This window comes from Triturus cristatus, chromosome 1_2, assembly GCF_964204655.1.
Source record: "Triturus cristatus chromosome 1_2, aTriCri1.1, whole genome shotgun sequence".
Taxonomy (NCBI): Eukaryota; Metazoa; Chordata; class Amphibia; order Caudata; family Salamandridae; genus Triturus; species Triturus cristatus.
This window is the reverse complement of record NC_140580.1, coordinates 552,170,901-552,193,557: the sequence shown is the minus strand read 5'-3', so window position 1 is coordinate 552,193,557 and position 22,657 is coordinate 552,170,901. Positions and strand designations below refer to the sequence as shown.

The following is a 22,657-nucleotide window of genomic DNA, read 5'->3' as shown; positions in this document are numbered from 1 at the left end:
GGATGATTGCCATCTCCTTCAAGTGCCGTTGCCAGATCCTGCGGAAGCTCGCCAACGGTACTGTGCCTCCGTCCCCTCCCTAAATCGGCGATCTCACGGCGTGAGCTGGCACGCGATATAATGTCACTGACACTGTAGCGCTGTTTTAAGCGCCGTATTTTCGACATAATGCCTGTGCGATGTGATGTCGCGGACACTGTCGTGATGAAGACTGTGCAGAATTTGGGCAAGTCTTTTGATGTAAAGCATGCGCAATATAATGTTGCCTATGGTTGCGAGGTGGTATGTGTACGATTTAATGTCGCCGACATACTTACAGTACGTGCTGCGATATAGTGCCTTTGGTGGATTGTCGCAGTACAATGGCCATCGGTCTGTCTGATCCGAGCTGCTTTGACATTTCAAAACACAGGACTTCATTAGCGAATTATTTCGAGTGGTGTGCTCGCACGAGCGGAATAGATGCACGTCCAATGTGGGCTGGCGAGAGTTGATATCAATGCTATACAAAACTGGAGGTGAATTTACCCCGAAATACAAGCGAGATGTGTAGATGAGGGAAATGTAGTGAAAGGCTCACTGCAAAAAGCAGTGCATTTTAGCAAGCCGTCACCTGCTGTTTTCTTCTTTGACCGGATGAAACGCATGTAAACTTTAGCATTAAACACATTGCATTGGCTCGGCTACGCTTACACAATCAACTAAAGGTGTGTTTCTTGTTCTGAAAGTAAAGATTGCGTATGCATCTGGTAAATGTTTTTTCAATACATCACTTTTACCATTTAGCAGTGCCCTGCGCATATTATTCTGTGTACAAATGTTGGGTAAGCCTCAGTTTTCGTTTTAATGAGGTGATCAGTAGGTCGTTAAATACATTACTGAACCGTTGCAGTGCTGCCACCTAAGGAGCCATGGGCGCAAGGAGATGAATGGTTTGCCCAAGATCGCACAATGAGAGGAAGATAAGATCGAAACCCTTGTCGGGTTCCAGATTCCACCTTTTCAATGCTAGACCAAGTTCCCTGTGTGCTGTTTTGCAGCTTCTGATTGTCACTGCTTTGGCTGGCGCTTATACTGTGGAAGTGAGTTGTGCAGTGTGGTTACAGTTACAGAGGTGTGTGTACTAGATTCAAAGATTTTTACCATCTCTTTCTCGGTTTGTGGCTCTTGTCTGGAGCAATTCATTTCATTTCGTACTGGATCGCAGCAGTGCTCGTATCGACCCGTTAATATAGTTCCTGACAATCGCTGCTTGTAAAGTGATTCACTACTTGTGTTCGTAGCGAGGACGAGGCAGAGTCTTGTGGGTCAGCGTCTTTTTATATTCCAATTCTTTTAAATATAAAGCGCAGTGTTGCGTTGAGCCTGCTTCTAAGCACATCCAGTTAATTTAGAGAAGATTAGGGAACTGGAGAGGTGGGAGATAATGGGTCGTCCAAGTTTGCACAAGGTTGGGGTTCAGGGTTACAACTGAAACCGGCCCCATCCGCACAGTTGTGAGATCAGTGGCTCACTTTGCACTTGTTGCTGATATAGCGCAGTGGGTTAACGAGCTTGCTGCTGGAGTTATCTGGAATGCCTGCGCTGTAGGTGTAACACGTTTGCCTCACAGCAGAGCCTTTGAGCCTTCCGATGTTGATACATTTTTTCAAGCCACGCCCAGACCCACGCCCATCCACCCACCCATCAACCTGTCCAACACTGACCCACGCCCATCCACCCATACTTCAACCCGTCCAACACTGCCTTGCTGCCTTCCATGTCTGCTACGCACCCACCACATCTCTGTTGTTAATGCTCTTGCTTAATCCTTTTCACAGGGCGTGCAGGGTGGAATTATTCTGGTCCTGCCGCTGATACATGAAATGTAACCGTCTGCTGAATGTACTTTCTGATGTTTGTAACTTTGCAGCATGTGTGCTGCATGGCTAAACTCTTAAAAGATCCCAAAGGCGAGACCTATTGGCAGGCGAGGCCAGCAGGAAAAGCCAAGCAAATATGTTATGGGAGGGGAATGGGGGCTTGCAAGGCACGTTCACAGAACTGCGAGGGGGGACCGAACACATGAAGTTTATGAGGGATGATGTTACAGCGGGGCAGTCTGGAGGAAGCGATGAAGTAGTGTGTGGGTTGCCAGTGACTTTGAAGCTGGGGGACAAAAGTCTGGAGAGAATAGCCCGGGGGGGGGGGTCAGGAAGCGCAGCGGCTGAGGAGGAGGCGGCGTTCACACACTGCGCCACTGGGAGCACCGGGCACGGCAGACGGTGGCTGGGGAGATAGCAGGCAGCGGCCGAGTCCCGAGCTGGGAGTGTGCGGGGCGGGGCAGTCAGTAGGTGGCGCTGAGAGCGGCCGAGGCACGCGTTGTCCTCCGGGTTGCTCCAGGCGCTGCGGCTAAGCCGATCTCCCCTCTGCGGGTCTCAGCGGGTATCTTTGCTGCGGGTCCCGAGCTCGGGTCCCCTGTCCGGCAGGAAGCTGTGGAGGCCAAGGTGCAGGATGGGCTGCACGGTGAGCGCCGAGGATAAAGCCGCGGCCGGCCTGTGTGCCAAGGGCAGCCTGTGCGCACGCGACTGTTTCTGCAAAAGGGTGACCTCTTTTCAAGTGCCACACTGTGTGCAAGGGTCAGTCTGCGTACCTTGGGCACTCAGTCTCTAAGGGACAGTTTGCGTAGAAGGGTCAGTCTGTGTTCATGGGCAGGCCGTGCAGAAGAGACATCCTACGCACAAGAGAGATACCCCCACGAGCCCAAACTGATTCCCACTGTCCACCCCCACCCATCCCGCACACACTGGTGTTTGGGAAGACCCCCCCTTCCGGTTCGTCTCCCCCAGCAAGTAAACCCACCGTTAGTGGGGCGCACTCTAGCGAGTAACCAAGAGACAGCCGTCAGCGCCAAGATGCTGAGAAAATTAAAAACGCGATTTATAAATACTCCGTACAATATCCTAGTATTGGGTTCTTTGGCGGCTTGTTGTGGATGAGGGCGTCTTTCCTGGGGTCTGGAGCTATTGGTAAACTCCAGGATCCTTGGCACAGTCTGAGAACGGGGCGCGAGACCAAGGGCAGGAGCAGAGGGCAGCTGTCAGGATGAGGTAGGGGCAGCCTCGGGTGTACATGGAACAACCGGTATACCGGGGTTGCCCTGTGTACATGAGAAACACTGATTTATACATGGAACAGCCTGCAGAAAAAGAAGAGCCTGTGTACAGGAGAGAGCAAAATCCTATATTCAATGGGTCGCCTTCTGCGCTGATGAGAAAGGCCGCTGCTGGGCGAGGTCAGCCTGTGTACAATGATGAGGGCGGCTCTGGAGACCAGAGGTCGGCCTGTGAGTGCATTGATTAACAAGCATTTGCAATGCAATAGGTCTCGCATTTACGCAAGCTTAAGCTATTGGCATTGTAAATGACAATGCATTTTATTTATCTTTTAAAAACAAAAATAAAAGGCATTGCCATTTGCAATGTTAATAGCTCAAACTCTTGTAAATGCGAGACCTATTGCATTTTTAATGCTTGTTTACACATATTGTATATTCTTTTTTCTTTGCAGTGTCTGGAAGCCTATACCACATGCATGTATTTCTTCCGGTTTCTTCTTTAGCTTGTACTGTTCCTTTTTACAGACAGCAGGTTCCTCTTTTTTACTTTTGTGGGTTTTAGCTTAGTCTCCAGCTTCATAACTCTCCAAGTGCTAATGATGAACCTGGTATCTACCCAAGGGATTGGAAAGTCGACCTCATTCAAGGACCTTATTTGCACTGTTCATTAAAAAGCAATAGGCCGTGTTGTTCTTGTTTTGGATACACACTTTGACTACTATTATCACGAGTGTTTCAAGAATAATAGGAGTACCAAACACGTTTTGCCACCAGCACCTACTGCGCCGCGGTCGATGTTTTCCAAGACTTCCTTTTGTTACAAGTAAATAACCATTTGGTGTGAAAGTTCGTTGATATTATATGTACAGTGCCACTGTTTGATATACTACGATTACCCAAGGTCCCAGACTAAGCTTGGGTTCCCTTATTACTTAAAACCACAAAGATGCTGCAGCACCAATCTGCATGATGAAGAAATGATATCCCTAAAATATGAACTCTGCTTGCTGCTCTGGCGACAATGCTATGAATTTCACAAACACTTGAGTATTGATAATAGTAATAATATATAAAATGATATGCAGACACAAATCATTCATGTATTAAAACTCATACTGATTTTGTTCCCAGCAGAAACTCCGAGTACTAATCAATCGAGAGAGACCTGCTTTTTAGCCTTGATGTCCCCGCTTTATCGATGACCGTATGCCGTATTTGCTGATGCGCTAACATGCACTGCTGGTTGTGCAGGTTAGCGCATCAGCAAATTCCTTCTCTGTTGATCAGTATACCTGTTGCAATACATACGACAAGACATCATCGCTACTGGTCGTACATGATGAAATTAGCAACCTCAAACAATTAGCAGGCTGCCTCCTCTGCAGTGCTGGAGGGAAAACAACACACACTGAAACTAGAACGCAGGGCACCAGTATATACTGCAATGCTCAAGTGCTGTTAAGGGATATTCATAACCGAGTTAAGTTCTTACCCTATCCCAGGCTCCAGATACGTCGGAGGGTACATTGGAGTGGGTCTGAAGGAAACAAACCAATAAAGTTAATGTCACTAAAGCGCACTGGCATCAAAACAAGTACCACATGCAAAGGGATAACCTGTTGTACATGGCAAGCCATCAGAAAAATCCATCCATTGAACAATTTAATGAACTTCCAAACTGCAATGTAGGACTTTCTCATATCCCGGTCCCTCCCCCCCGTAAATGCAGCTCAACCCCGTTCCATTTTCAGCAATGCACTGGAACCGGTTGGCACAGACTCTGCGAGTCCAGCCAACCGGTGACTAAGAGACATTAAGCAATGCAAGTCTGTGCCAACAGGGACATGCGGTTATTATTTAATAAACTTGAGCATGTATTGTGATGACAACCAAAATAACAGTTCAAAGTTACTGAAGATTTTTATGAGCTTTAACTCCCAGGGCTGCCGGGAAGCTTACTTCTGTGATTTAATGCTGTCTTCCATCAGCAGGAAACCCTCGGGCCCTGAACAGCCTCACAAAGGGCCAATTGTAATGCAGTGTACCGAGGTAAGATCCCAGTACAAAGAAGCCCAGGTCTACAAAGATACAGCGCTTCAACCAAGTAAGGTGAAGTTGGCATATTCCCCTCAACTGAGAACCAGGAAGTCTGAAAACAAGTAAGGATGTAGATTTCGGGATTCGGCCTGTGCACAAAGTAAACAAGCATTCAAAATGCAATAGGTCTCGCCCTTGTTTAAGTTAAAGCAATTCTGTTTGCAATTAGGTGGCTTTTTAGTTTTGTTTTTATTAGTGTTTTTCAAACTTTCATGTACATAACATGCATATATGTAAGCATGAATTTATATTTGGATTTATATAGATAAGCAGATGTACATAGGTATATATATATATATATATATATATATACATATACACATATACACACACATCTAAATGCGTATGGATATATATACATATATATGCATATGTGTGCGCATAGAGAGAGGTAGAGAGTGGTAGAGAGGTAGAGAGCAGTAGAGAGTGAGTAGTAGAGAGTGAGTAGTAGAGAGCAGAGCGTGAGCAGTAGAGAGCAGAGCGTGAGCAGTAGAGAGCAGAGAGAGCAGAGCGTGAGCAGTAGAGAGCAGAGAGAGCAGAGAGCGTAGTAGAGAGAGAGTGAGTAGTAGAGAGTGAGTAGTAGAGAGTGAGTAGTAGAGAGTGAGTAGTAGAGAGTGAGTAGTAGAGAGTGAGTAGTAGAGAGTGAGTAGTAGAGAGTGAGTAGTAGAGAGTGAGTAGTAGAGAGTGAGTAGTAGAGAGTGAGTAGTAGAGAGTGTAGTAGAGTGTGAGTAGTAGAGAGTGAGTAGTAGAGAGTGAGTAGTAGAGAGTGAGTAGTAGAGAGTGAGTAGTAGAGAGTGAGTAGTAGAGAGTGAGTAGTAGAGAGTGAGTAGTAGAGAGTGAGTAGTAGAGAGTAGTAGAGAGTGTAGTAGAGAGTGAGTAGTAGAGAGCGTAGTAGAGTGAGTAGTAGAGAGCAGAGAGTGAGCAGTAGAGCAGAGAGTGAGCAGTAGAGAGCAGAGAGTGAGCAGTAGAGAGCAGAGAGTGAGCAGTAGAGAGCAGAGAGTGAGCAGTAGAGAGTGAGCAGTAGAGAGTGAGCAGTAGAGAGTGAGCAGTAGAGAGTGAGCAGTAGAGAGTGAGCAGTAGAGAGTGAGCAGTAGAGAGTGAGCAGCAGTAGAGAGTGAGCAGTAGAGAGTGAGCAGTAGAGAGAGTAGTAAAGAGTAGTAGAGAGTGAGCAGTAGAGAGTGAGCAGTAGAGAGTGAGCAGTAGAGAGTGAGCAGTAGAGAGTGAGCAGTAGAGAGTGAGCAGTAGAGAGTGAGCAGTAGAGAGTGAGCAGTAGAGAGTGAGCAGTAGAGAGTGAGCAGTAGAGAGTGAGCAGTAGAGAGTGAGCAGTAGAGAGTGAGCAGTAGAGAGTGAGCAGTAGAGTGGGTTGTAGAGAGTGACTACTCGAGAGTGAGTAGTAGAGAGTGAGTAGCAGAGAGAGAGTAGTAGAGAGCGAGTAGTAGAGTAGTAGAGAGCGAGTAGTAGAGAGCGAGTAGTAGAGAGCGAGTAGTAGAGAGCGAGTATTTGGTTCCTGTCTGAGTGTTTGACTTGGAACTCTGTTGATTGGATTAGGGATAAGTGGAAGGTAAAGGGGCATGCTGGGATTTGTGGCAGCCTAATTTTATGGTGCTTCTGTCTTTTTAGTTTTTTTTTTTTCTTGTGAATCATGAGCCGTTCAAGTAAAGGCAGCCTTCAGTAACATTTTGGGAATAGACATAGCACCTCATGCCATGCAGAGGCGATCTCAACACCAATTTATTGTGTGCTGGAAGACACAAGCCAAAAATCACCCCATGCTTTACAGCCTGGCAAAAACGCGATCCCCCAGTCCATAAGAATCAAAAAAGCGAAATATGGAAAACGTAGACAACCTGCGTACAAAATATCCTCAAAAATGCTAAATAGCTTTACCAATGGCAACATTCCGTCGCAAGACTAATGCCAGACCTGTTTAAGGAGCTTCAATATTTGTAAAAGGAGAAGACAGGCAATTTTGTCCACGTTGCAATTAGCGCACGTGCGCCTCGCGCTAAAAGTAAAAATAATAACGCCCCCCGTCCCCGCTAGAATCACTCTCGTCAGAGGGTGAGAACCTAGCCCCTGAGAGTTTGCGTTTCTGAACACAGTTTTGCTGCGGCTTGAGGTATGCGTCTCTGGAGGGAGGGAGGGGAGGGAGGGCAGGCGGGAGGGGGCTTCTGGTGAATGCCTACAGACGGAGTGAGGCTGCTTGCAGGCGCCAGCAGCGGCGAGATGAAAGGGACGCTCCTGGGGGAAGCTGCTGCTTTTGCAGGCACCAGCAGTTGTGAGAGGGGGCGTCGTGGGGGCAGGGAGACAGCATGGGAGAATAAAGGTGCATTAAAAGAGGCAACACAAAACCGTCCTCACTCCAAAATTAAAAGAACGCGCAGGCAGGACGAAAAAAAAATCCAAATCCGTACTGTTAGATCCAATTGGGTAGGTGATTAATTTGTGCTTTATTCATAAGGGTGAACACAGAAGAAGAGGTGGCACAGCCAACACGTGTTTCACCCCCTACAAGGCCATCAGGCCTGGGGCTTCCTCAGGGCAGATGGTTCCGTATTAGCTTTCTTTGTGAAGCCGAAGGAATACACCTACGAGGCATTAGCCGAGACTAAAGAATCCATAGGTATTTACCTCATACATCACGAAAAGCTAATACGGAACCATCCGCCCTGAGGAAGCCCCAGGCCTAATGGCCTTGTAGGGGGCGAAACACGTGTTGGCTGTGCCACCTCTTCTTCTGTGTTCACCCTTATGAATAAAGCACAAGTTAATCACCTACCCAATCGGATCTAACAGTACGGATTTGGATTTTTTTTCCCTTACTATATAAGACCAGAACTCTTGCCTAGACACTTCTTCAGAACTCTACTTGTAATTAGGGGGATAGGGGCATCTCCCCCTGTCATGGGCAAGTAACAGCACAAGAAAAATTCATGCTTATTTTACGGCTAGTAAGGGATTGGGACTTTCTTCCCCTCATTTCCTGAAGGTAGCAAGTAAATTGCCAATGCTCCAGGGGAGGGGCGGACACAAGATGGACAAGGCAAGCCCTAAAATAAGCAGGCTAATGAGAGTGACAGTGAAGCCAATCCAAAGTAAGCAATGGCTGGGCTGCATGCCCCTCTATGTTCATGGTAAGCAAAGAATAATTCTTTCGCAACCAGATGGCAGCGCTGTCTGATAGTCCTGACTTTGAAAACATACAGAATTGGGGCCTCATACCCAATATTAACTAGTATTTTATTGCAACACTGCATTTTATTTTTCTGAATTCTGAATGTTGTGTGAGAACCGTACACTGTGCTTAGCGCCTTCTGAATAACTTCATGGACCACACAAGTTTTGGTGTCTTCACAGAACTGGAGTCACATTTTTGGAAACAATATTCTCATCTGGTTTTAACCACTCTCCAAACAATTTCTTTATTATTAATGTCATGTCTGCAACCAATCACAAAATATTAAATCTTTAATATGTTCGCAGATGGAATTATTTAACTAGTTTGAAGTTGCCATTTCATTTTCTTTGCTCTAAATCCAGAGCACTAGGAAAACATTCTGCTTCAACAGCAGTAATAATTTCGAAGGGACAAATTAATAAAATCACATCAGGATTTATAAAAGGAGTATAAACTAACCGAATGCAAACAGGAAAAGGTAGCAATATAGAAATTGGTGAGTGGAAGACAATTTTATTGAAATGGGTGCTTTTGTCCTTTAATATAAAAGAGTTGTTAGCAAATAACAACCATCAGCATATAAACAGTAGACTGTTAGACAATAGGGCTGTAGCCATCCGGATTCGATTACAAGGTATAATGATGAAAATAAAAAAAAGCAATATATTCCATTAGAAACAAAATGAAAAAAACATGTCTCGCTGGTAAAAGGAGAAAGTTATTACCATTGGTATCGCTCGCTCTGGTGGCTACCTTATATCACCGCAGATTCCTTACATCTTTAAAATTCCCGGCACTCATGACCTGTATAGTCTTTGGTGTCCAGACTCGCCCACAAGACATACCTGGCTGCCTCCAGACCATGGCGGATCATCTAAGCGAAACTATTTTTTTGGGACTCCTTAGGGAGGGTGGGTAAGATCTTCCTTACCATATCCCAGAGGGCACAGGTGCATCTCCCCAACTAGCAAACAACAATCTGAGACCTCAGCACCCAACTAGCGGAAATGAAAGCTCTTATTAAGTACATATATTTAAATGATCGGTCTCGCTGGACAGAAGGTAAAACATTCAGGTTCACCTTGCAAAGCTTTCTGGCATGTAGTGCGGTGTCTAAAATGTCAGATGTCCCCAGAGCAGGTCGGCAGAGCCTGGCGATAGGGTGACTTACGGACGGTATCAAATATGGTTTTTAGACCATTCCACCATCAAAGCCTCCGTCAGAGCTTTATTGAAGGGCAAGGAAGGCTCTGGATCTGAAGGGAGTGGGTGTCAGGCCTCAGTAAGAAAATGGGCTTTGTTTCCCACAAAAGGGCATTTTTATTCTAACAGCTCGGCAGCTCTAAGGACCATCACAGCAAGAGCGACACTTTTCTGTAGGTGGCCCCAACATGTGAAATGTCAAGACCATTAACGTAAATGGTATTCTGCGATCTGGATCCTAACTCATGTATTTGTAATAAAATAGGCGGGAGGCAGATCTTAGGTGCAATAACAGTCGAAAGAGCAGGCACTTACAAACCTACTAACATGGTGCCAATCACTTGAACGTAGATTTTACACCCGGTGCTCTTCCGTATTTAGGGGCTTGTAGAAGAAATAAGAAATCATAGACGCTACATATTGTGGCATTGTTCCATGGATCCAGGGGCACTAAGTATAATACAAGTGTTAGTCGCCCAAGTAGTTATAGGCGACAGGTACAGATAGGCACTGTAGGTCTATTGTATTATTATAATACAATATTACTAAGGCACAATTCTTCAGGACAAGAGTAAAGTACAATTTTTTAAGAAAAAGCAACATTTGATAGATGTGCAGAAAATAGAATATACTGCAGCTATTGGAGTTCCACATGTCACGAGCAGGAGTTCTGACTCCATACTAAAAATTCTAGCCAAGAGGACACGTGCCCCAACACCTCGGGCGTGTGCACGTCACGCCGACCAAGTAGGGCAGCGTTCCTCAAGGAGAATAACGTGAAATGGGATTGCCAAGTGCGCTAGAGCATCCCTCCGAAAGGAGCCTTGGTTGGTGTAGGGGCGTGGACCGAAAGCGCGCTCGCCCACCTGGAGCCACTGTACTTGCCAAAGGGAACATGAGAATCGGTTTTTATTCTTAGGGCAGAAACCGGCCTGCAAGCTTTATTTAGTACCTACTGTATACAGAACACAAAAAGGCCCAGCAAACCCCCAGAGGCATGGCTGGCCCAATAAAACTTTCGAGTTTACCAGGATTTCAACGTGGAAGTGCTATACAAGCTCACACCATGCATGGTGCGCGCTTGGCGCCAAGATGACCTGGTTCTCAAAGCGAGTGCGTCTCAACTGCGAATGATGCTCTCATCTGGCGACAGATCGTAAGGGAGCCAGGATGACATCTCAGCGTTAAGATCGGATGGGTGGGATTGCTTCCCAATTTGTTTGCCACATTTAATCTCCGTCGATCCTTCTTCCAGCATGAACGACCCGACCAATGCCTGGGATAGCGTGGCATGTTCAGCCAGAAGACCTACTTACCTTGAAATGAACCTGGGCATTTGTTTAAATAAGCACAGAAAAGCCATGAATGGAGGAGGCAGATGACGAACTGGTTTGCCAATCGACAGAGCCAAGCTGAGACGACTCGTCAGGTTCTTTATAGCTGCTGCTTAAAATCGTAAAACATTTACAAACGAATGTATAGCGTCCCAGAGCAGTTTCCTACACTGCAGTGTAAATAGAACAAAGAAGCATTCGGAGTGGAAAGATTTTCCTTTTAAGTGGTGATCCCGGATATGCCTTCAGCAGAAATCTACCCTGCTACAGATGGCCCCAGATTGGTTCCCTGCGTCTTATGACCAGCTGGTCCAGCATTAAACTCACCAATGACACCCGCTATTCCACAATGGAAATGTACTTTTCAGTTGTAAAGGAAAGTGAACAGATCAAGAGGCAGGGAAAAGGATAGGATTTGCTCAAATGGCAGAGAATGAGGAAAACAATGGATCTGAACATTTAATGAAGCAGATGAAGCAATGATCTAAAGGTATAGAATTTACTTTTGGTGGGTACATTTATACTGACAAATAGGTTTCTAGGTTCTGCACGTTTCTACAGGTTCCAGGTTAACAGGGAAACACTGTGGCCATGATAACCACCCAAGCAGGTTTCCTCTACCCCTGTCAAACACTTCTATACATTACTTTTTTGGGTTAGCATCTGTTTTGGGGTGGCATTGCATCTCATTAAATTGACAATTCAACATTAATACATTTCCGTCGAAATGTACCAAAAGAAGAATCAAGGGACTCGGAGCAGAAATAAAAACCAAAGAGCCTTGTACAAATAAACATATATAGGGTGCATAAAAGTAGGGAAGTGCTGTTGTGAAATAACTAATGAATGATCAGTCTAAAAACAATTCAACGTTACTTAGCATTTATTTAAGGTGGAACCTAATTTAAGTCAAGTTATTATATTGTTGGCTACAGGCACCTTTCTTCATGCCTACTTTCAGAAGTAGAAACAATCTGAGAATATGTTCCTTACAACTGGGTGGTAAAGGGCACGTCCCAAACCTACATTTGCCTCTACAAATAAAACACTAGTAGACTGCTGGTTATAGAGCCGTCCTTGGCATTGGTTTGGTTTTAACAAGTGTTGCCTCTCTACTTGGTCAAAGCACACCCCATGACTGAGCACGTCCATGCAGGCTCTTTCTGGAACACACAGTTGCCTCTTGGAGAAGGCATCGCCCAGCCCTAACTGGCTCATAAGAGGCAGACACCGAGGCGTAACCACACACAGACTCAGTTTACCATAGGTGATTCTCCACACAAATAGCCTCCATAAAATCCCACTTAGGCAATTTATTTACTTTTTAGGGAGCTATGGGAGTACAGTAAGGCACAAATTCTGTTTGTAGGTTGCCTGCGAAGTCTTCTGCCCTCCCTTCTACAGAGACGACAATTCCTATAAGCATCCATGGACCAATCAGGACTCATTTCTCCTCTAATGTTCCATATCAGTGGCGGGAGGTGGGAATGCTCTGTACGCTCAGCGCAGCACATATGGACCATCTTTAAACTTCATCCTCACTGACGAGATAAGCTGTTGCTGACTAACAGGACAGAGTAGGTGCCGGCTCATACAACGGAACTTGTAAACCAGGAAATCATAAATGTGGAGCTCTTGCTATGGCGGCTCTCCCAAACACTTGCCGCGGTTCTCTTCCCATCGGTCATCCAACAGACTAAGGTTTGAGTAGCCACTGGATTCTATTGTAGCCAGAAGAACTGCCAGCCCAAGAAGCTGGTGGAATGTTCCATATGTGACTCAAGATTTAACAAGGCACAACAAAGCAACCTGAACTAGCTCAAATAAACAACACAACCGAGGTAACCACTTAATGTTTCCTGTTCAGCAGTAAATCACATGGTTCAGTAAATAACTGCAATGCAATAAGAAAGAGAACATCTAGCAAGCAGTCAGTACAGAGACCGGAAGAGAACAGCTTGGAAATATTAAGATAATAATCCTGAACACACCCATAAAGAATTAACATAAAATGTTAACGATCAGACGTACGCTTTAGGAATTGCACATAAAGTTTTATATGCAGGCTTTGAAATAAAAGCATGGTTATTACCAGTCTCAGCAACAGGCTCAAAAAGCCTTAAAATAAGTTTCACGCACACAGATGGGATAATAACACGAGTGGCAAGTGGAGAAGAAACAGTACTTTTAATACGTAGATAGCATTTCTTCTCCAACCAATGTTTCCGACTGTGGAACACCTAAGCAGGATCTCCATGTTATCCATCCCAAAGTACAGGACGCTGCTTTCAATGGTGCAGCGCTCAGGTGACTTCAACCCGCTATAAGCAGGTTTAATCTGGATGTTCAATACTTGAAACAGGCAGTAATGCGGGGAGGGCTACCAGTTACCATCTAGTCTGGTTGTCCCCACCACCACTACGGCTCTGATAAAATAGCCATTTATGCGGTCCCCAGTTAATAAAAAAAAAAGACCAGCTTTGCCTCATGACAGGCATAGGGAAGGACCATCACTCATTGCCCCATGCGAGCTTGGACTATACTCGAAACACTTTGCACTGTTCAAAAGACTGACACTGCGTAAAATTAGACAACCTCATAGAGAAAATGTTGACCTTAGGATTTACCATTATCAACAGGATCCAACCACTATCCACACTGGAAATGAAAGCAAATCACACAAGCAATTCTGACAAGCCTGCCCCACTAATGAAGAGAACTCCCCATGTGATCAGACTCCCCTTCCACGCCTATAATAGAGGGAAAAAACTACTGAAAACTTACTTGGTCCAGATTTAAACAAAACGCGGACAATCATAAGCAACTAACTGAATCCTTGTTTCCTACATCCAAGTAGATGCCTTTTCTGATTGGACTTAGGGGCAGAATGCAGAATAAAATAGGCACAAGGACGCTCCGAGATGGGACCACGAGAACAGGAGATCGATGTACATTTGGTGAAGGGGGGTGCATGGGAGATACAAATAGGTTCTTGACTTAATCTGTAGAGATATTAAAACTTGAGAAGTTATCAACAGTACTTTGAATTCATATAGGGACAACCTATAGAAGGTGATTCTATGGAGTCTAAACGTAACCCCTAGTAAGGAGACATGCAAAGAGGCAACCAATAAAAAGACAGAGATTCACAGTAAGTGAAGAGATATGGTACAAAGCTTCAAACCGTTGGGTGAACCGCCACCATACACAGAGCAGATTAGTTCAAACAAAAAGGGATGTGGTCCTGAACTTGCTTAATATTTGCAGTAAATTTAGCAGGTTGCAAATTTACATTTGGACCTGCCTGACTAAGCCTTTTACAGGCTCGTCGATATACACACAGGCAAGACATCAAATAGTCTCTAAAAAAAAAAAAAAGGGGATTTACAAAAAAAAAAAGCGAGGGATGATACCAGCGAAACAAGAGAGTAGCCAATAGGCTGCATTCAGTCGCCATTCGCAAACTAATATGCATCCTGTCATGCACAATATTGTTGCTATTAATCCCCTTATTATAGGACACAATACAAACTCACCAGTTTTTTTGACAATGAACAACATTTTGCAACTCAATGGCATTCAATGTATTCAGGTCTTAAAAACCGAAGCCCTAAAAGAAGTCTAACTTATGCCACACTGATCATGCAGTTTGCAAAAGTGCATATACCCCCCTCCCCCAACCTATTTCTTAGGACTGGGGTTGGTGGCATGCACGTTTAACAAGGATCGTTGAAATGTATGAATGAAGTCGCAGGAATCGCTTGCTAGTATTTGAACCTATTTTCTGCTTCTGCATGTTGTGCGGTGCACAACGCACTTTAACTTTGTTACTATAGTCTTGCAGCTTAGTACCAAGTGCAAATGTTTATCTACGCTCTTGTACGTGCTCTGTGAGTCGTGCACGCTAAGAGCTGGGCAATTATTGAAGGGCCCGCATATAACTACACTGTAGGTTTACAGATTTCTATCATGCTTGTGGCGAGGTCTGGTGTGTCCTTAGATACCGCCCTTATGCTGCAGCGGATAAAAGCACTGCATGACTTGTGGGTGCTAGACAGAGGAAATCGAGATCTCAGCCAGGATATGTAGCGGGTCAGATTCAATCTTGTGCATTTTACTGCCAAGACCTCGATATCAACCGGTGATGTAGGAAGAAGTGCCAATCTTCAGCCATAGTTTATACTGTCATTGATTCCTTGGCAACAGGGTGAATATTTTTACCCACAAATGGGCAGGAGGTGAGCAAGTTCAGTGAAGCTCTCAAGAATACACAAGGCTGATAGAACCAAAAGGTCCAGAACGTTTAAAATAAAGAGTAAACCTCTACAATTTAATGTGGGCTAGGCAGTATCCATTCAGTTTCAACCGTCCCTTAACTGGAGGCCAGTGGTGTCTCACTAAGACTGGAGTGATGTGGTTGTGGCTTCCCTGAACCACTACTAGTCAGGAGGCATTATAATGGACCCGGGAGCATGGCTAATGTGTTTTTGGGAGTGTTCAAGTGAAATAGCCAAAGACATTCCAAGGTAACAAGCAGAGGCTTAAAAATGCCACAACTGATCACAGACTCACTGCTAGAGTTTGACTGCATATTTTATGTACAATGTAGTATCACTGGTTCAATGCGTGATCATTCAGACGGTGAGCGACGGATGCTACAATCGTAAGATGCTTGGGAATAAGCAGGACTTCGGGGAGTTTGAGCCATTGATCGGTTCTTGAAGGTAGGATAATGTTGCCCTCACTTGAGGTTCAGAATAAGAGACAAAACCTGGATGTCCAGTAATGACCGCATTTTAATAAAGGCAGAGGGAAGGGATAAATGGAGGGGCTGTGCGTCCTTAGCTTCCAAAAAACTGCAAAAATCAATTAGGGAAATGTTGAGGGAAAACAGAAATGACGCACTTATCTCACGTCAAAACTCACAGAAAAGGACTTCAGCAACATTAAAAAACTACCAGATAGAATCAATGTTAAAATAGACCACCAAATCAAACTTACCCCACATCTCGATCGAGCATGGTACCCGGGTGGAAGGGGGGGAAGGCGTTGCCGTTGGGGGGCTCCTTTGGAGAGTACAGTTTGAATGACTTGGAGGAACAGCCTGAAGAAAGGAGACAGTAAGAAAGAATGGTTAATAAATGGTTTTCTTTTAATGTAGCCCACTGATGGGGGGGGGGGGGGGGGGGCAGTAAACAAAGTAGGAAGTGCTTACACCCAAAGCTCTCGTCCCACTAACATCAGAGATGAATGCAATTATACTACTAGACCCTGGAAAACTGGGGGTCAAACAATGTATAACAATGCAAAGCCCTCACTTTATACAAGTTGCAAAAAAACAGGAAGACCCTTCAATGAAGGAATAAGAGACACCCAGTGCGGGTGACAAGCAGTGCAAATGTGATGCTGATGACAAGAAATGCAGCAAAAAGGAGGTGTTGCGCAAACAGATCACGGAGGTAAACAATGGTGATAAAAACAGTTTAAAGCATTACAATTCACATATCACACAAAATAAAGACAGTCTGAAAGGCCGAATGGGAATCTTCACCCAAGAGCTAAAAGGGATCCTGTTTTCTACCCCATTTAAAACTGAGCCACAGGTTTTCAAAATTCAAAATCACGAGTGATACGAGTAACCAGAAATCAAACCACTCAATTTCTTTAATACCACCCACTCAGTGTGCATTGGTCCCTTAATCTATCTTGCAGTCCTGTTCGCAGAAGGATAATCCTCCAAACAAATCAAGGATTACTTAACCTTCCTGCCCTAGGACCACTCCAAGAGACTCGTCACCTCATTTAAATTCATTCAATCCTACTAGATATGGTCCACCGTGTTGCGATTGATCCTTCGTAGCTCATACCACTGGAATTCTGCAGTGGGAGATTTTCTGAGCAGTTATGGCTCTATGGCATACAACACCATCTGCTGCAAAACTAAAAGGTAACAAAAATGTTTTCAGCTCAGACGGATTAAAAGTTACTATAAAGACTACACATGTCATGCAGCCAACTTCAGCACTAACTGCTGGCCTTGTGCCTGCCGATTGCTGCATTTAGACCTTCACGAGACGATGGTTTCTCCAAACAGGATCTGTATCGCCAACTGATTGAATGGGGAGAGGGCTTAGTCTACAGCAGCTTTCAGATTCCTTACAAATTTAAACGCCGCTCATGCAGGGTGGAAAGGACAATTTCTCCTGTGGCATGGATATATCGCAGTGTCCTTTAGCAAAAGCTACTTTAAGGAGGCAGACTCCGTTTAAACAAATCCCAGGCTTTTTCGATCTCTTGTTCAGGTTTGATATTTTGAACCTTAACGTAGCGAGACACGTGCATAAGGTACAGCACTGATCTACAGGGCAGTTTCTTGTTGCTAAGAGTTGCTCAGGTGCCCTATGCTGTGAAACCCTAAACACTCATGAAACGACGCTCCTAAAGAACATAGGATTTAAAAGAAAACTGGGCTGCCAAGATTAAAAGAGGTTCAACTTTTAATACAAGAATCATGTACAAAAACAATAGATTCCTGCCAAATAAAATATTTCATACAAACTATTTTACTCCAACAATTGTGTACTTCTTCAGTTCAAGAGAAATTCATTCATTGATTATGAATAACATTTATGTTAAAATGCCAGAACGGGTAGAGAACAAATTCTGCAGACTTTTGCATATCATTGCATAATATTCTTCATAACTTGCCTGCTCTTGAAACATAATTTACTTATCCCTCTCTTAATCTGGTCCTCCCTTGTTGCTGTGTTCCTGTCGCCGGTGACCTACATTTCATCCGCATCCTGTTTACCTCAGCATCCTTAGAATATATATATATATATATATATATATATATATATATATATATATATATATATATATATATATATATATATATCCTCAAAAGCCCCAGACCGGCTTAGTCTCGAGATATAAAACCGTATAATAAAATAACAACAAAAAAGGGACCTGTAATAGGGTTTAAGGAAGATTAACGTTAAAATCTGCCCCTTTAGGTAACCACTCTGGAGTGCCTGACCACCATAATTTAATGCTGCTGTAAATTAATTCAATTGTTAAACTTAAAGTGATGTAGATCACAGAGAAAGGCTATATGGTCGGCAAACACAAGTCCCGCTACAGTTACAGCGTGCTCAGCTTCTGACCCGGCAATCACTCTGAACATTACCTATAAGCACTTGAACAACCACTCTAAAGCTAAAACCAACCACTTTGTTTCAATGGCCCCTTAAAAGGTACCATTTTTGTCTTTTTATACAATAAAGCCATTTGTAAGTCTGGCCAGATGCACGAATAGTTCTACCAGTCAAATGGAATCAGCAGAACAAGTGGCGACACTGCCAATCGGTCTGCCATCACTGTACCAAAGAAAGTAAACACATGTATTCAACAAATGCGGTTTACATGCACTGCATGCAGAAATACTGCATATTACTGCATTGGTAAAGTCCACCCTATTGACTTTGCCTTTGCTGGAAATAGAAAGTAGCAATAAATAATGTGCAAACGGTGTGGTGATAGTGTGCAATTTTCGAATGTACTCCCTCATGCACTCCAATGGAAGTACTTTCTGGAATGATACACCAAACAACCAACAGCACGAAGGGACAGGGTAATGCTTCTTTTATTTTTTTTTATGTAGCGCTAACTAGTTCCGAGAAATCGGGTATCAGAGCGTTTTACATGAGCACCAGTATTGTTAAAGATGCACACATTCATTTTTGTTAGACAAGGGGAGATTAACTGATTTGCCCATAATCACATTTTGCTGAGCTTAGTTGCTGAGACTCGAACCTGGTTCTCTAGTTTCGAGGTCGACTGCTCTAGCTGTTAGGCTCCATCCTCTCTATGGGATGAGCCAAAGCGCAACCAATAGTGTTGGAAACAAATTGTCGGGCAGACACCTGTGCTATCAAGCCAGACCTAGAAGAGATTCAAAAATGAAGGGCAGTGTCCAACGATTCATTTAAAAATTAACATATTCAAATATTTTATGCATCAAACTATTACTATTGGTATCAAAATATAAACAAACGTCCAATAAAACAAATAAAAGAGCAAGTTAACGTAATTCTTCATATTGTATAGTACCTTACGTTTAGTTAGCGGGGTGACCTGACTCAATACAGGCCCAAAAAAACATAAGATTCTTAAAAAAGGCTTTCCAATTAATGGAATGCGGGATCTTCCGGATGCCGTGGTTAAGTATTAAAAAGTGTTCATGGAGGACAAAAGAACATATGATGTATTTCCATTTTATAATTTAAGACCACGACAGACATTTTATACTAACCAAAAACGCACAACCCATCTTCCAACTTTCATTGGCAGAAGAAAACATTTGAACACGGTAAGATTAAAGTAGTGCAGTCAAAAGTCAAACGCTTTATTGATCAGCTTAATATAAACCGCATTCAACACTTACAAAAATACAGTCAATGAAAAACCAATAACAGTAAAGTGCCGTGGGAGGGGGGTGGTTCGGGGGATAGATGGTCTTGTCACAAAAGAAAGTAAAAAGGCATTAGTTGAGACTTTGCAACTCTTGGTAGATCGCAAAACAATCTAAAACCTCACCTGTGCCTGGCACACATTAAAATCTATCTGTCCAAACAGCCCAGTACTCGCCAGACGCCCAGCAGATGCCTCACATTTGAAAACCAGCGACTTGGCAAGCGAAGCAAAGTAACTCCGAAACTTTGACTTTTTACTTTTTGGTGTACACAGCCATCAAACCGACATTTCAACGACAGCAATGCTGCGTCGTTTGAGCAAATGAAACAGACATACAAGTGCCACTAAACTCTGCGCAAACTTCACGATACACATTCATTTATGAGGCTGCACTTCCTGCATTACTATGAGGGTTTCAGAGACGCATTTCTCCGCAGTCTTGCTGACCCGTGCGTGCCTCGTACATGTGCAGGGCTGATGCTCATTTAATGACGTCGACCGTATCGTTGGTTTCAAGGCACTGTGCACATTAATGCTGAGCATGTTGGAGACTCCCTGCCTTTACTGGTTGCACTGTGTGTGGAAGGTTTAGGGGGCCACAGCAGTCGCACTTGAAATGCCCTCTGTACATAAAGAGCCGACAACACGAGCCAACAGAGAGGGGTGATCTGATATAGCGCCTACTATAGACTCAGCTGCCTCTCGGCATTATGGGAGCAAGGAGGTACCCGAAGCACTGCACATACAATATCAGGCCTTAGAGAAAAAGCTGAAGTTTTAAGCTTTTCCGGATTTCAACTTTTGAAAGATTCTAGCGCTGCCTCGATAACGCAATGACGGCTCCCCAGCAGTGCTCAATCGAACAGGAGGCGCTGAAGGGAATGCATGGTTCCCTGATCTGCCGGGACTCCATGCAGCACACATGTGTAGTTTAAGGTTTAACTCTTGGTGGTGGTGTCACGTGCAGTTTCTCATCAAGATGGGGCTGAGAGAAACCGCTCTCCTCCAGACTCGTGTATGTAAATGTAAAACAATAAAAAGGCACCCTGACAGTACCAAACCCAAACAATGAACCAGGGAAAGCTGTATAGTTTTGTCAAAGCCTACACCACAGCATTCCACTCAGCTGTGATAACAAGCATACACCAAACACATGCTCAAATACTGAAATATTTTGTTTAATTCAAAATCAAATAAAGTAGAAGTTTTACAACCTTAAATGTTGCTTCCTTATTTGCGCGGATCCCCCATGCCCCCCCCCCCCACCCCCCGAGTAGGCGTCATTGGCCACCAGGCGTCCTTGGACCACGGGTTAAGAACCACTGATCTAGGGGCTTGTGGTCATGTCTGTCTGCATTAGTCGCTAATCAACCGCCATTCCAGCTGGAATGAATCTCTCTCCTTCAATGACATTGAGATCATCATTCCCATGAGTGGCAACTGACAGTGTCTTCAGGGGGGGTTGGTCTGCCATCAGACTTTGTGTATACTTTCAATACTGAGCGTTCATTAGTGTTAATGGAAATCAGGAAGAGGAAAGCTATCTCCACTGATGGCATCTAATAACAGGCTCTCCAGACAGGCACCAGTGACGTGTTAAGTGTGCAAACCACTACTATATTTATTTTTAGTATGTGTAAAAAACAAAACAAAAAAACAAACAGGGTCCAAATGACCAATACAACTTCAACTTATGGCATAGTTAATACCACTAAGATTTCAATTCCTAATTCATTCCAAAATGAACTTAACTCAGGGCAAGACCTATCCATCTCAAAAAACGTCATCATGTGTTGCATGAAGAGTATTAGTAGGATAGAACTATGCCTGAAGTAGGTAGTTGGATTGCATTAGTCCAAAGCTACTGTTCCTGGATGGATCACTGACAGAATATCGAGGAGCAAAATATCATCCTGCCAAAATATCGATTAGAAAATATAGAATGACAGAATATCGACTTCCTATCTTCAAACAGGTAAGTACAGAAATATCGAATCCAAAATATCGTTGTAAATAATATAGTGTGTTAAAATATCGAATTTTTGAAGTGTCTTAAAAGTAATTTAAAATAATGAAATAAATATAAGTAAAACATACTAAAAATACTTAAATAACCTTACAATTAATAAAGAATTAATGTAAATTAAAAAAATAAACATGCCTTTTTTTAATACATATATATATGTTAACGTAATATTATTAAAACATATTCCTTATTTTTAGTGTTGGATAGCGGGAGGGTAAAAATTACTATTCCCACTCCAGTGAGTTCCACAGTAGGGAAAGTAATCATTTAATTATTAAATCAATAAAAATTAATCCACAGTAGGGAAAGTGTTGGATAGCCTAGGAGTAAAAATTACTATCCAAACTCCAGAGAGTGCAACAGTAGGGAAAGTGTTGGATAGCGTAGGGGTAAAAATTACTATTCCCACTCCAGTGAGTGCAACAGTAGGGAAAGTAATCATTTAATTATTAAATCAATAAAAATTAATCAATACCAATAAAAAAAATTAAAATTAATTACTAATTATAAAATATTTAATAATTAATTATAAAGACCAATACACATTAGTTATTAAAAATTAATTACCTGTTCATAATTACCAAATTAATTTTCAATGCCAAAAATGAAGTTCCAAAAAACAATAATTAACAGTAAATTAATCAATACACAAAATTAATTTCAATAATTACTTAATTACAATTAAATTACTTCCCACCCTATTCCCCTATAAACCCACAACCCGCTCCGAATAATAAATATAATTATTAATTAATAAAAACTAATGACCAATTAATGAAAATTTACCAATTAATAAATTATCAATACGAATAAATAAAAATAAATTACTTAATTACAATTAAATTGCTTCCCACCCTATTCCCCTATAAACCCACAACCCGCTACAGAACTAAAACGCAAAATTAAATTAAAAATAATTAATTCATAGAAATTAATATTTAATTTACTATAATTAAATAACTTCCCACCCTATTCCTCTATAAACCCACAACCCGCTACGGAATTAAACTACGCAAAAATTAAATAACATAAAATTCATTACTTTAAAAAAATTCAAATCTATATTACAAAAATAATACATACTTTAAACACATACTAACACTTAAAACACCACAAAAAAATGTGGATATTTTTAACTATATTATGACTGTCGATATTACCAACATCGATATTATGAAAATCGATATTTCTTACCTGAATTTCGATATTCTGCACCACTATATTTTTGCAATTTGATATTCTGTCCA

The 22,657-nt window shown here is 42.9% G+C and overlaps 1 protein-coding gene across 14 annotated transcripts in view; it reads right to left on the bottom strand.

Annotated features, from left to right (window-relative positions):
* The window catches only part of LDB1 (LIM domain binding 1), a 390,551-nt gene that overhangs the window by 78,802 nt on the left and 289,092 nt on the right, over positions 1 to 22,657 (bottom strand). For 10 of the 14 annotated variants that reach the window (XM_085606437.1, XM_085606422.1, XM_085606423.1 and 7 more), the window contains exons 2-3: positions 15,911 to 16,013; positions 4,590 to 4,634 (exon numbers count right to left, since the gene is read on the bottom strand). In XM_085606437.1, the coding sequence (XP_085462563.1) occupies positions 4,590 to 4,634; positions 15,911 to 16,013 (148 nt within the window). The remainder of the gene's footprint in view (positions 1 to 4,589; positions 4,635 to 15,910; positions 16,014 to 22,657) is intronic. The other 4 variants (XM_085606425.1, XM_085606427.1, XM_085606436.1 and 1 more) reach the window with 1 other exon arrangement.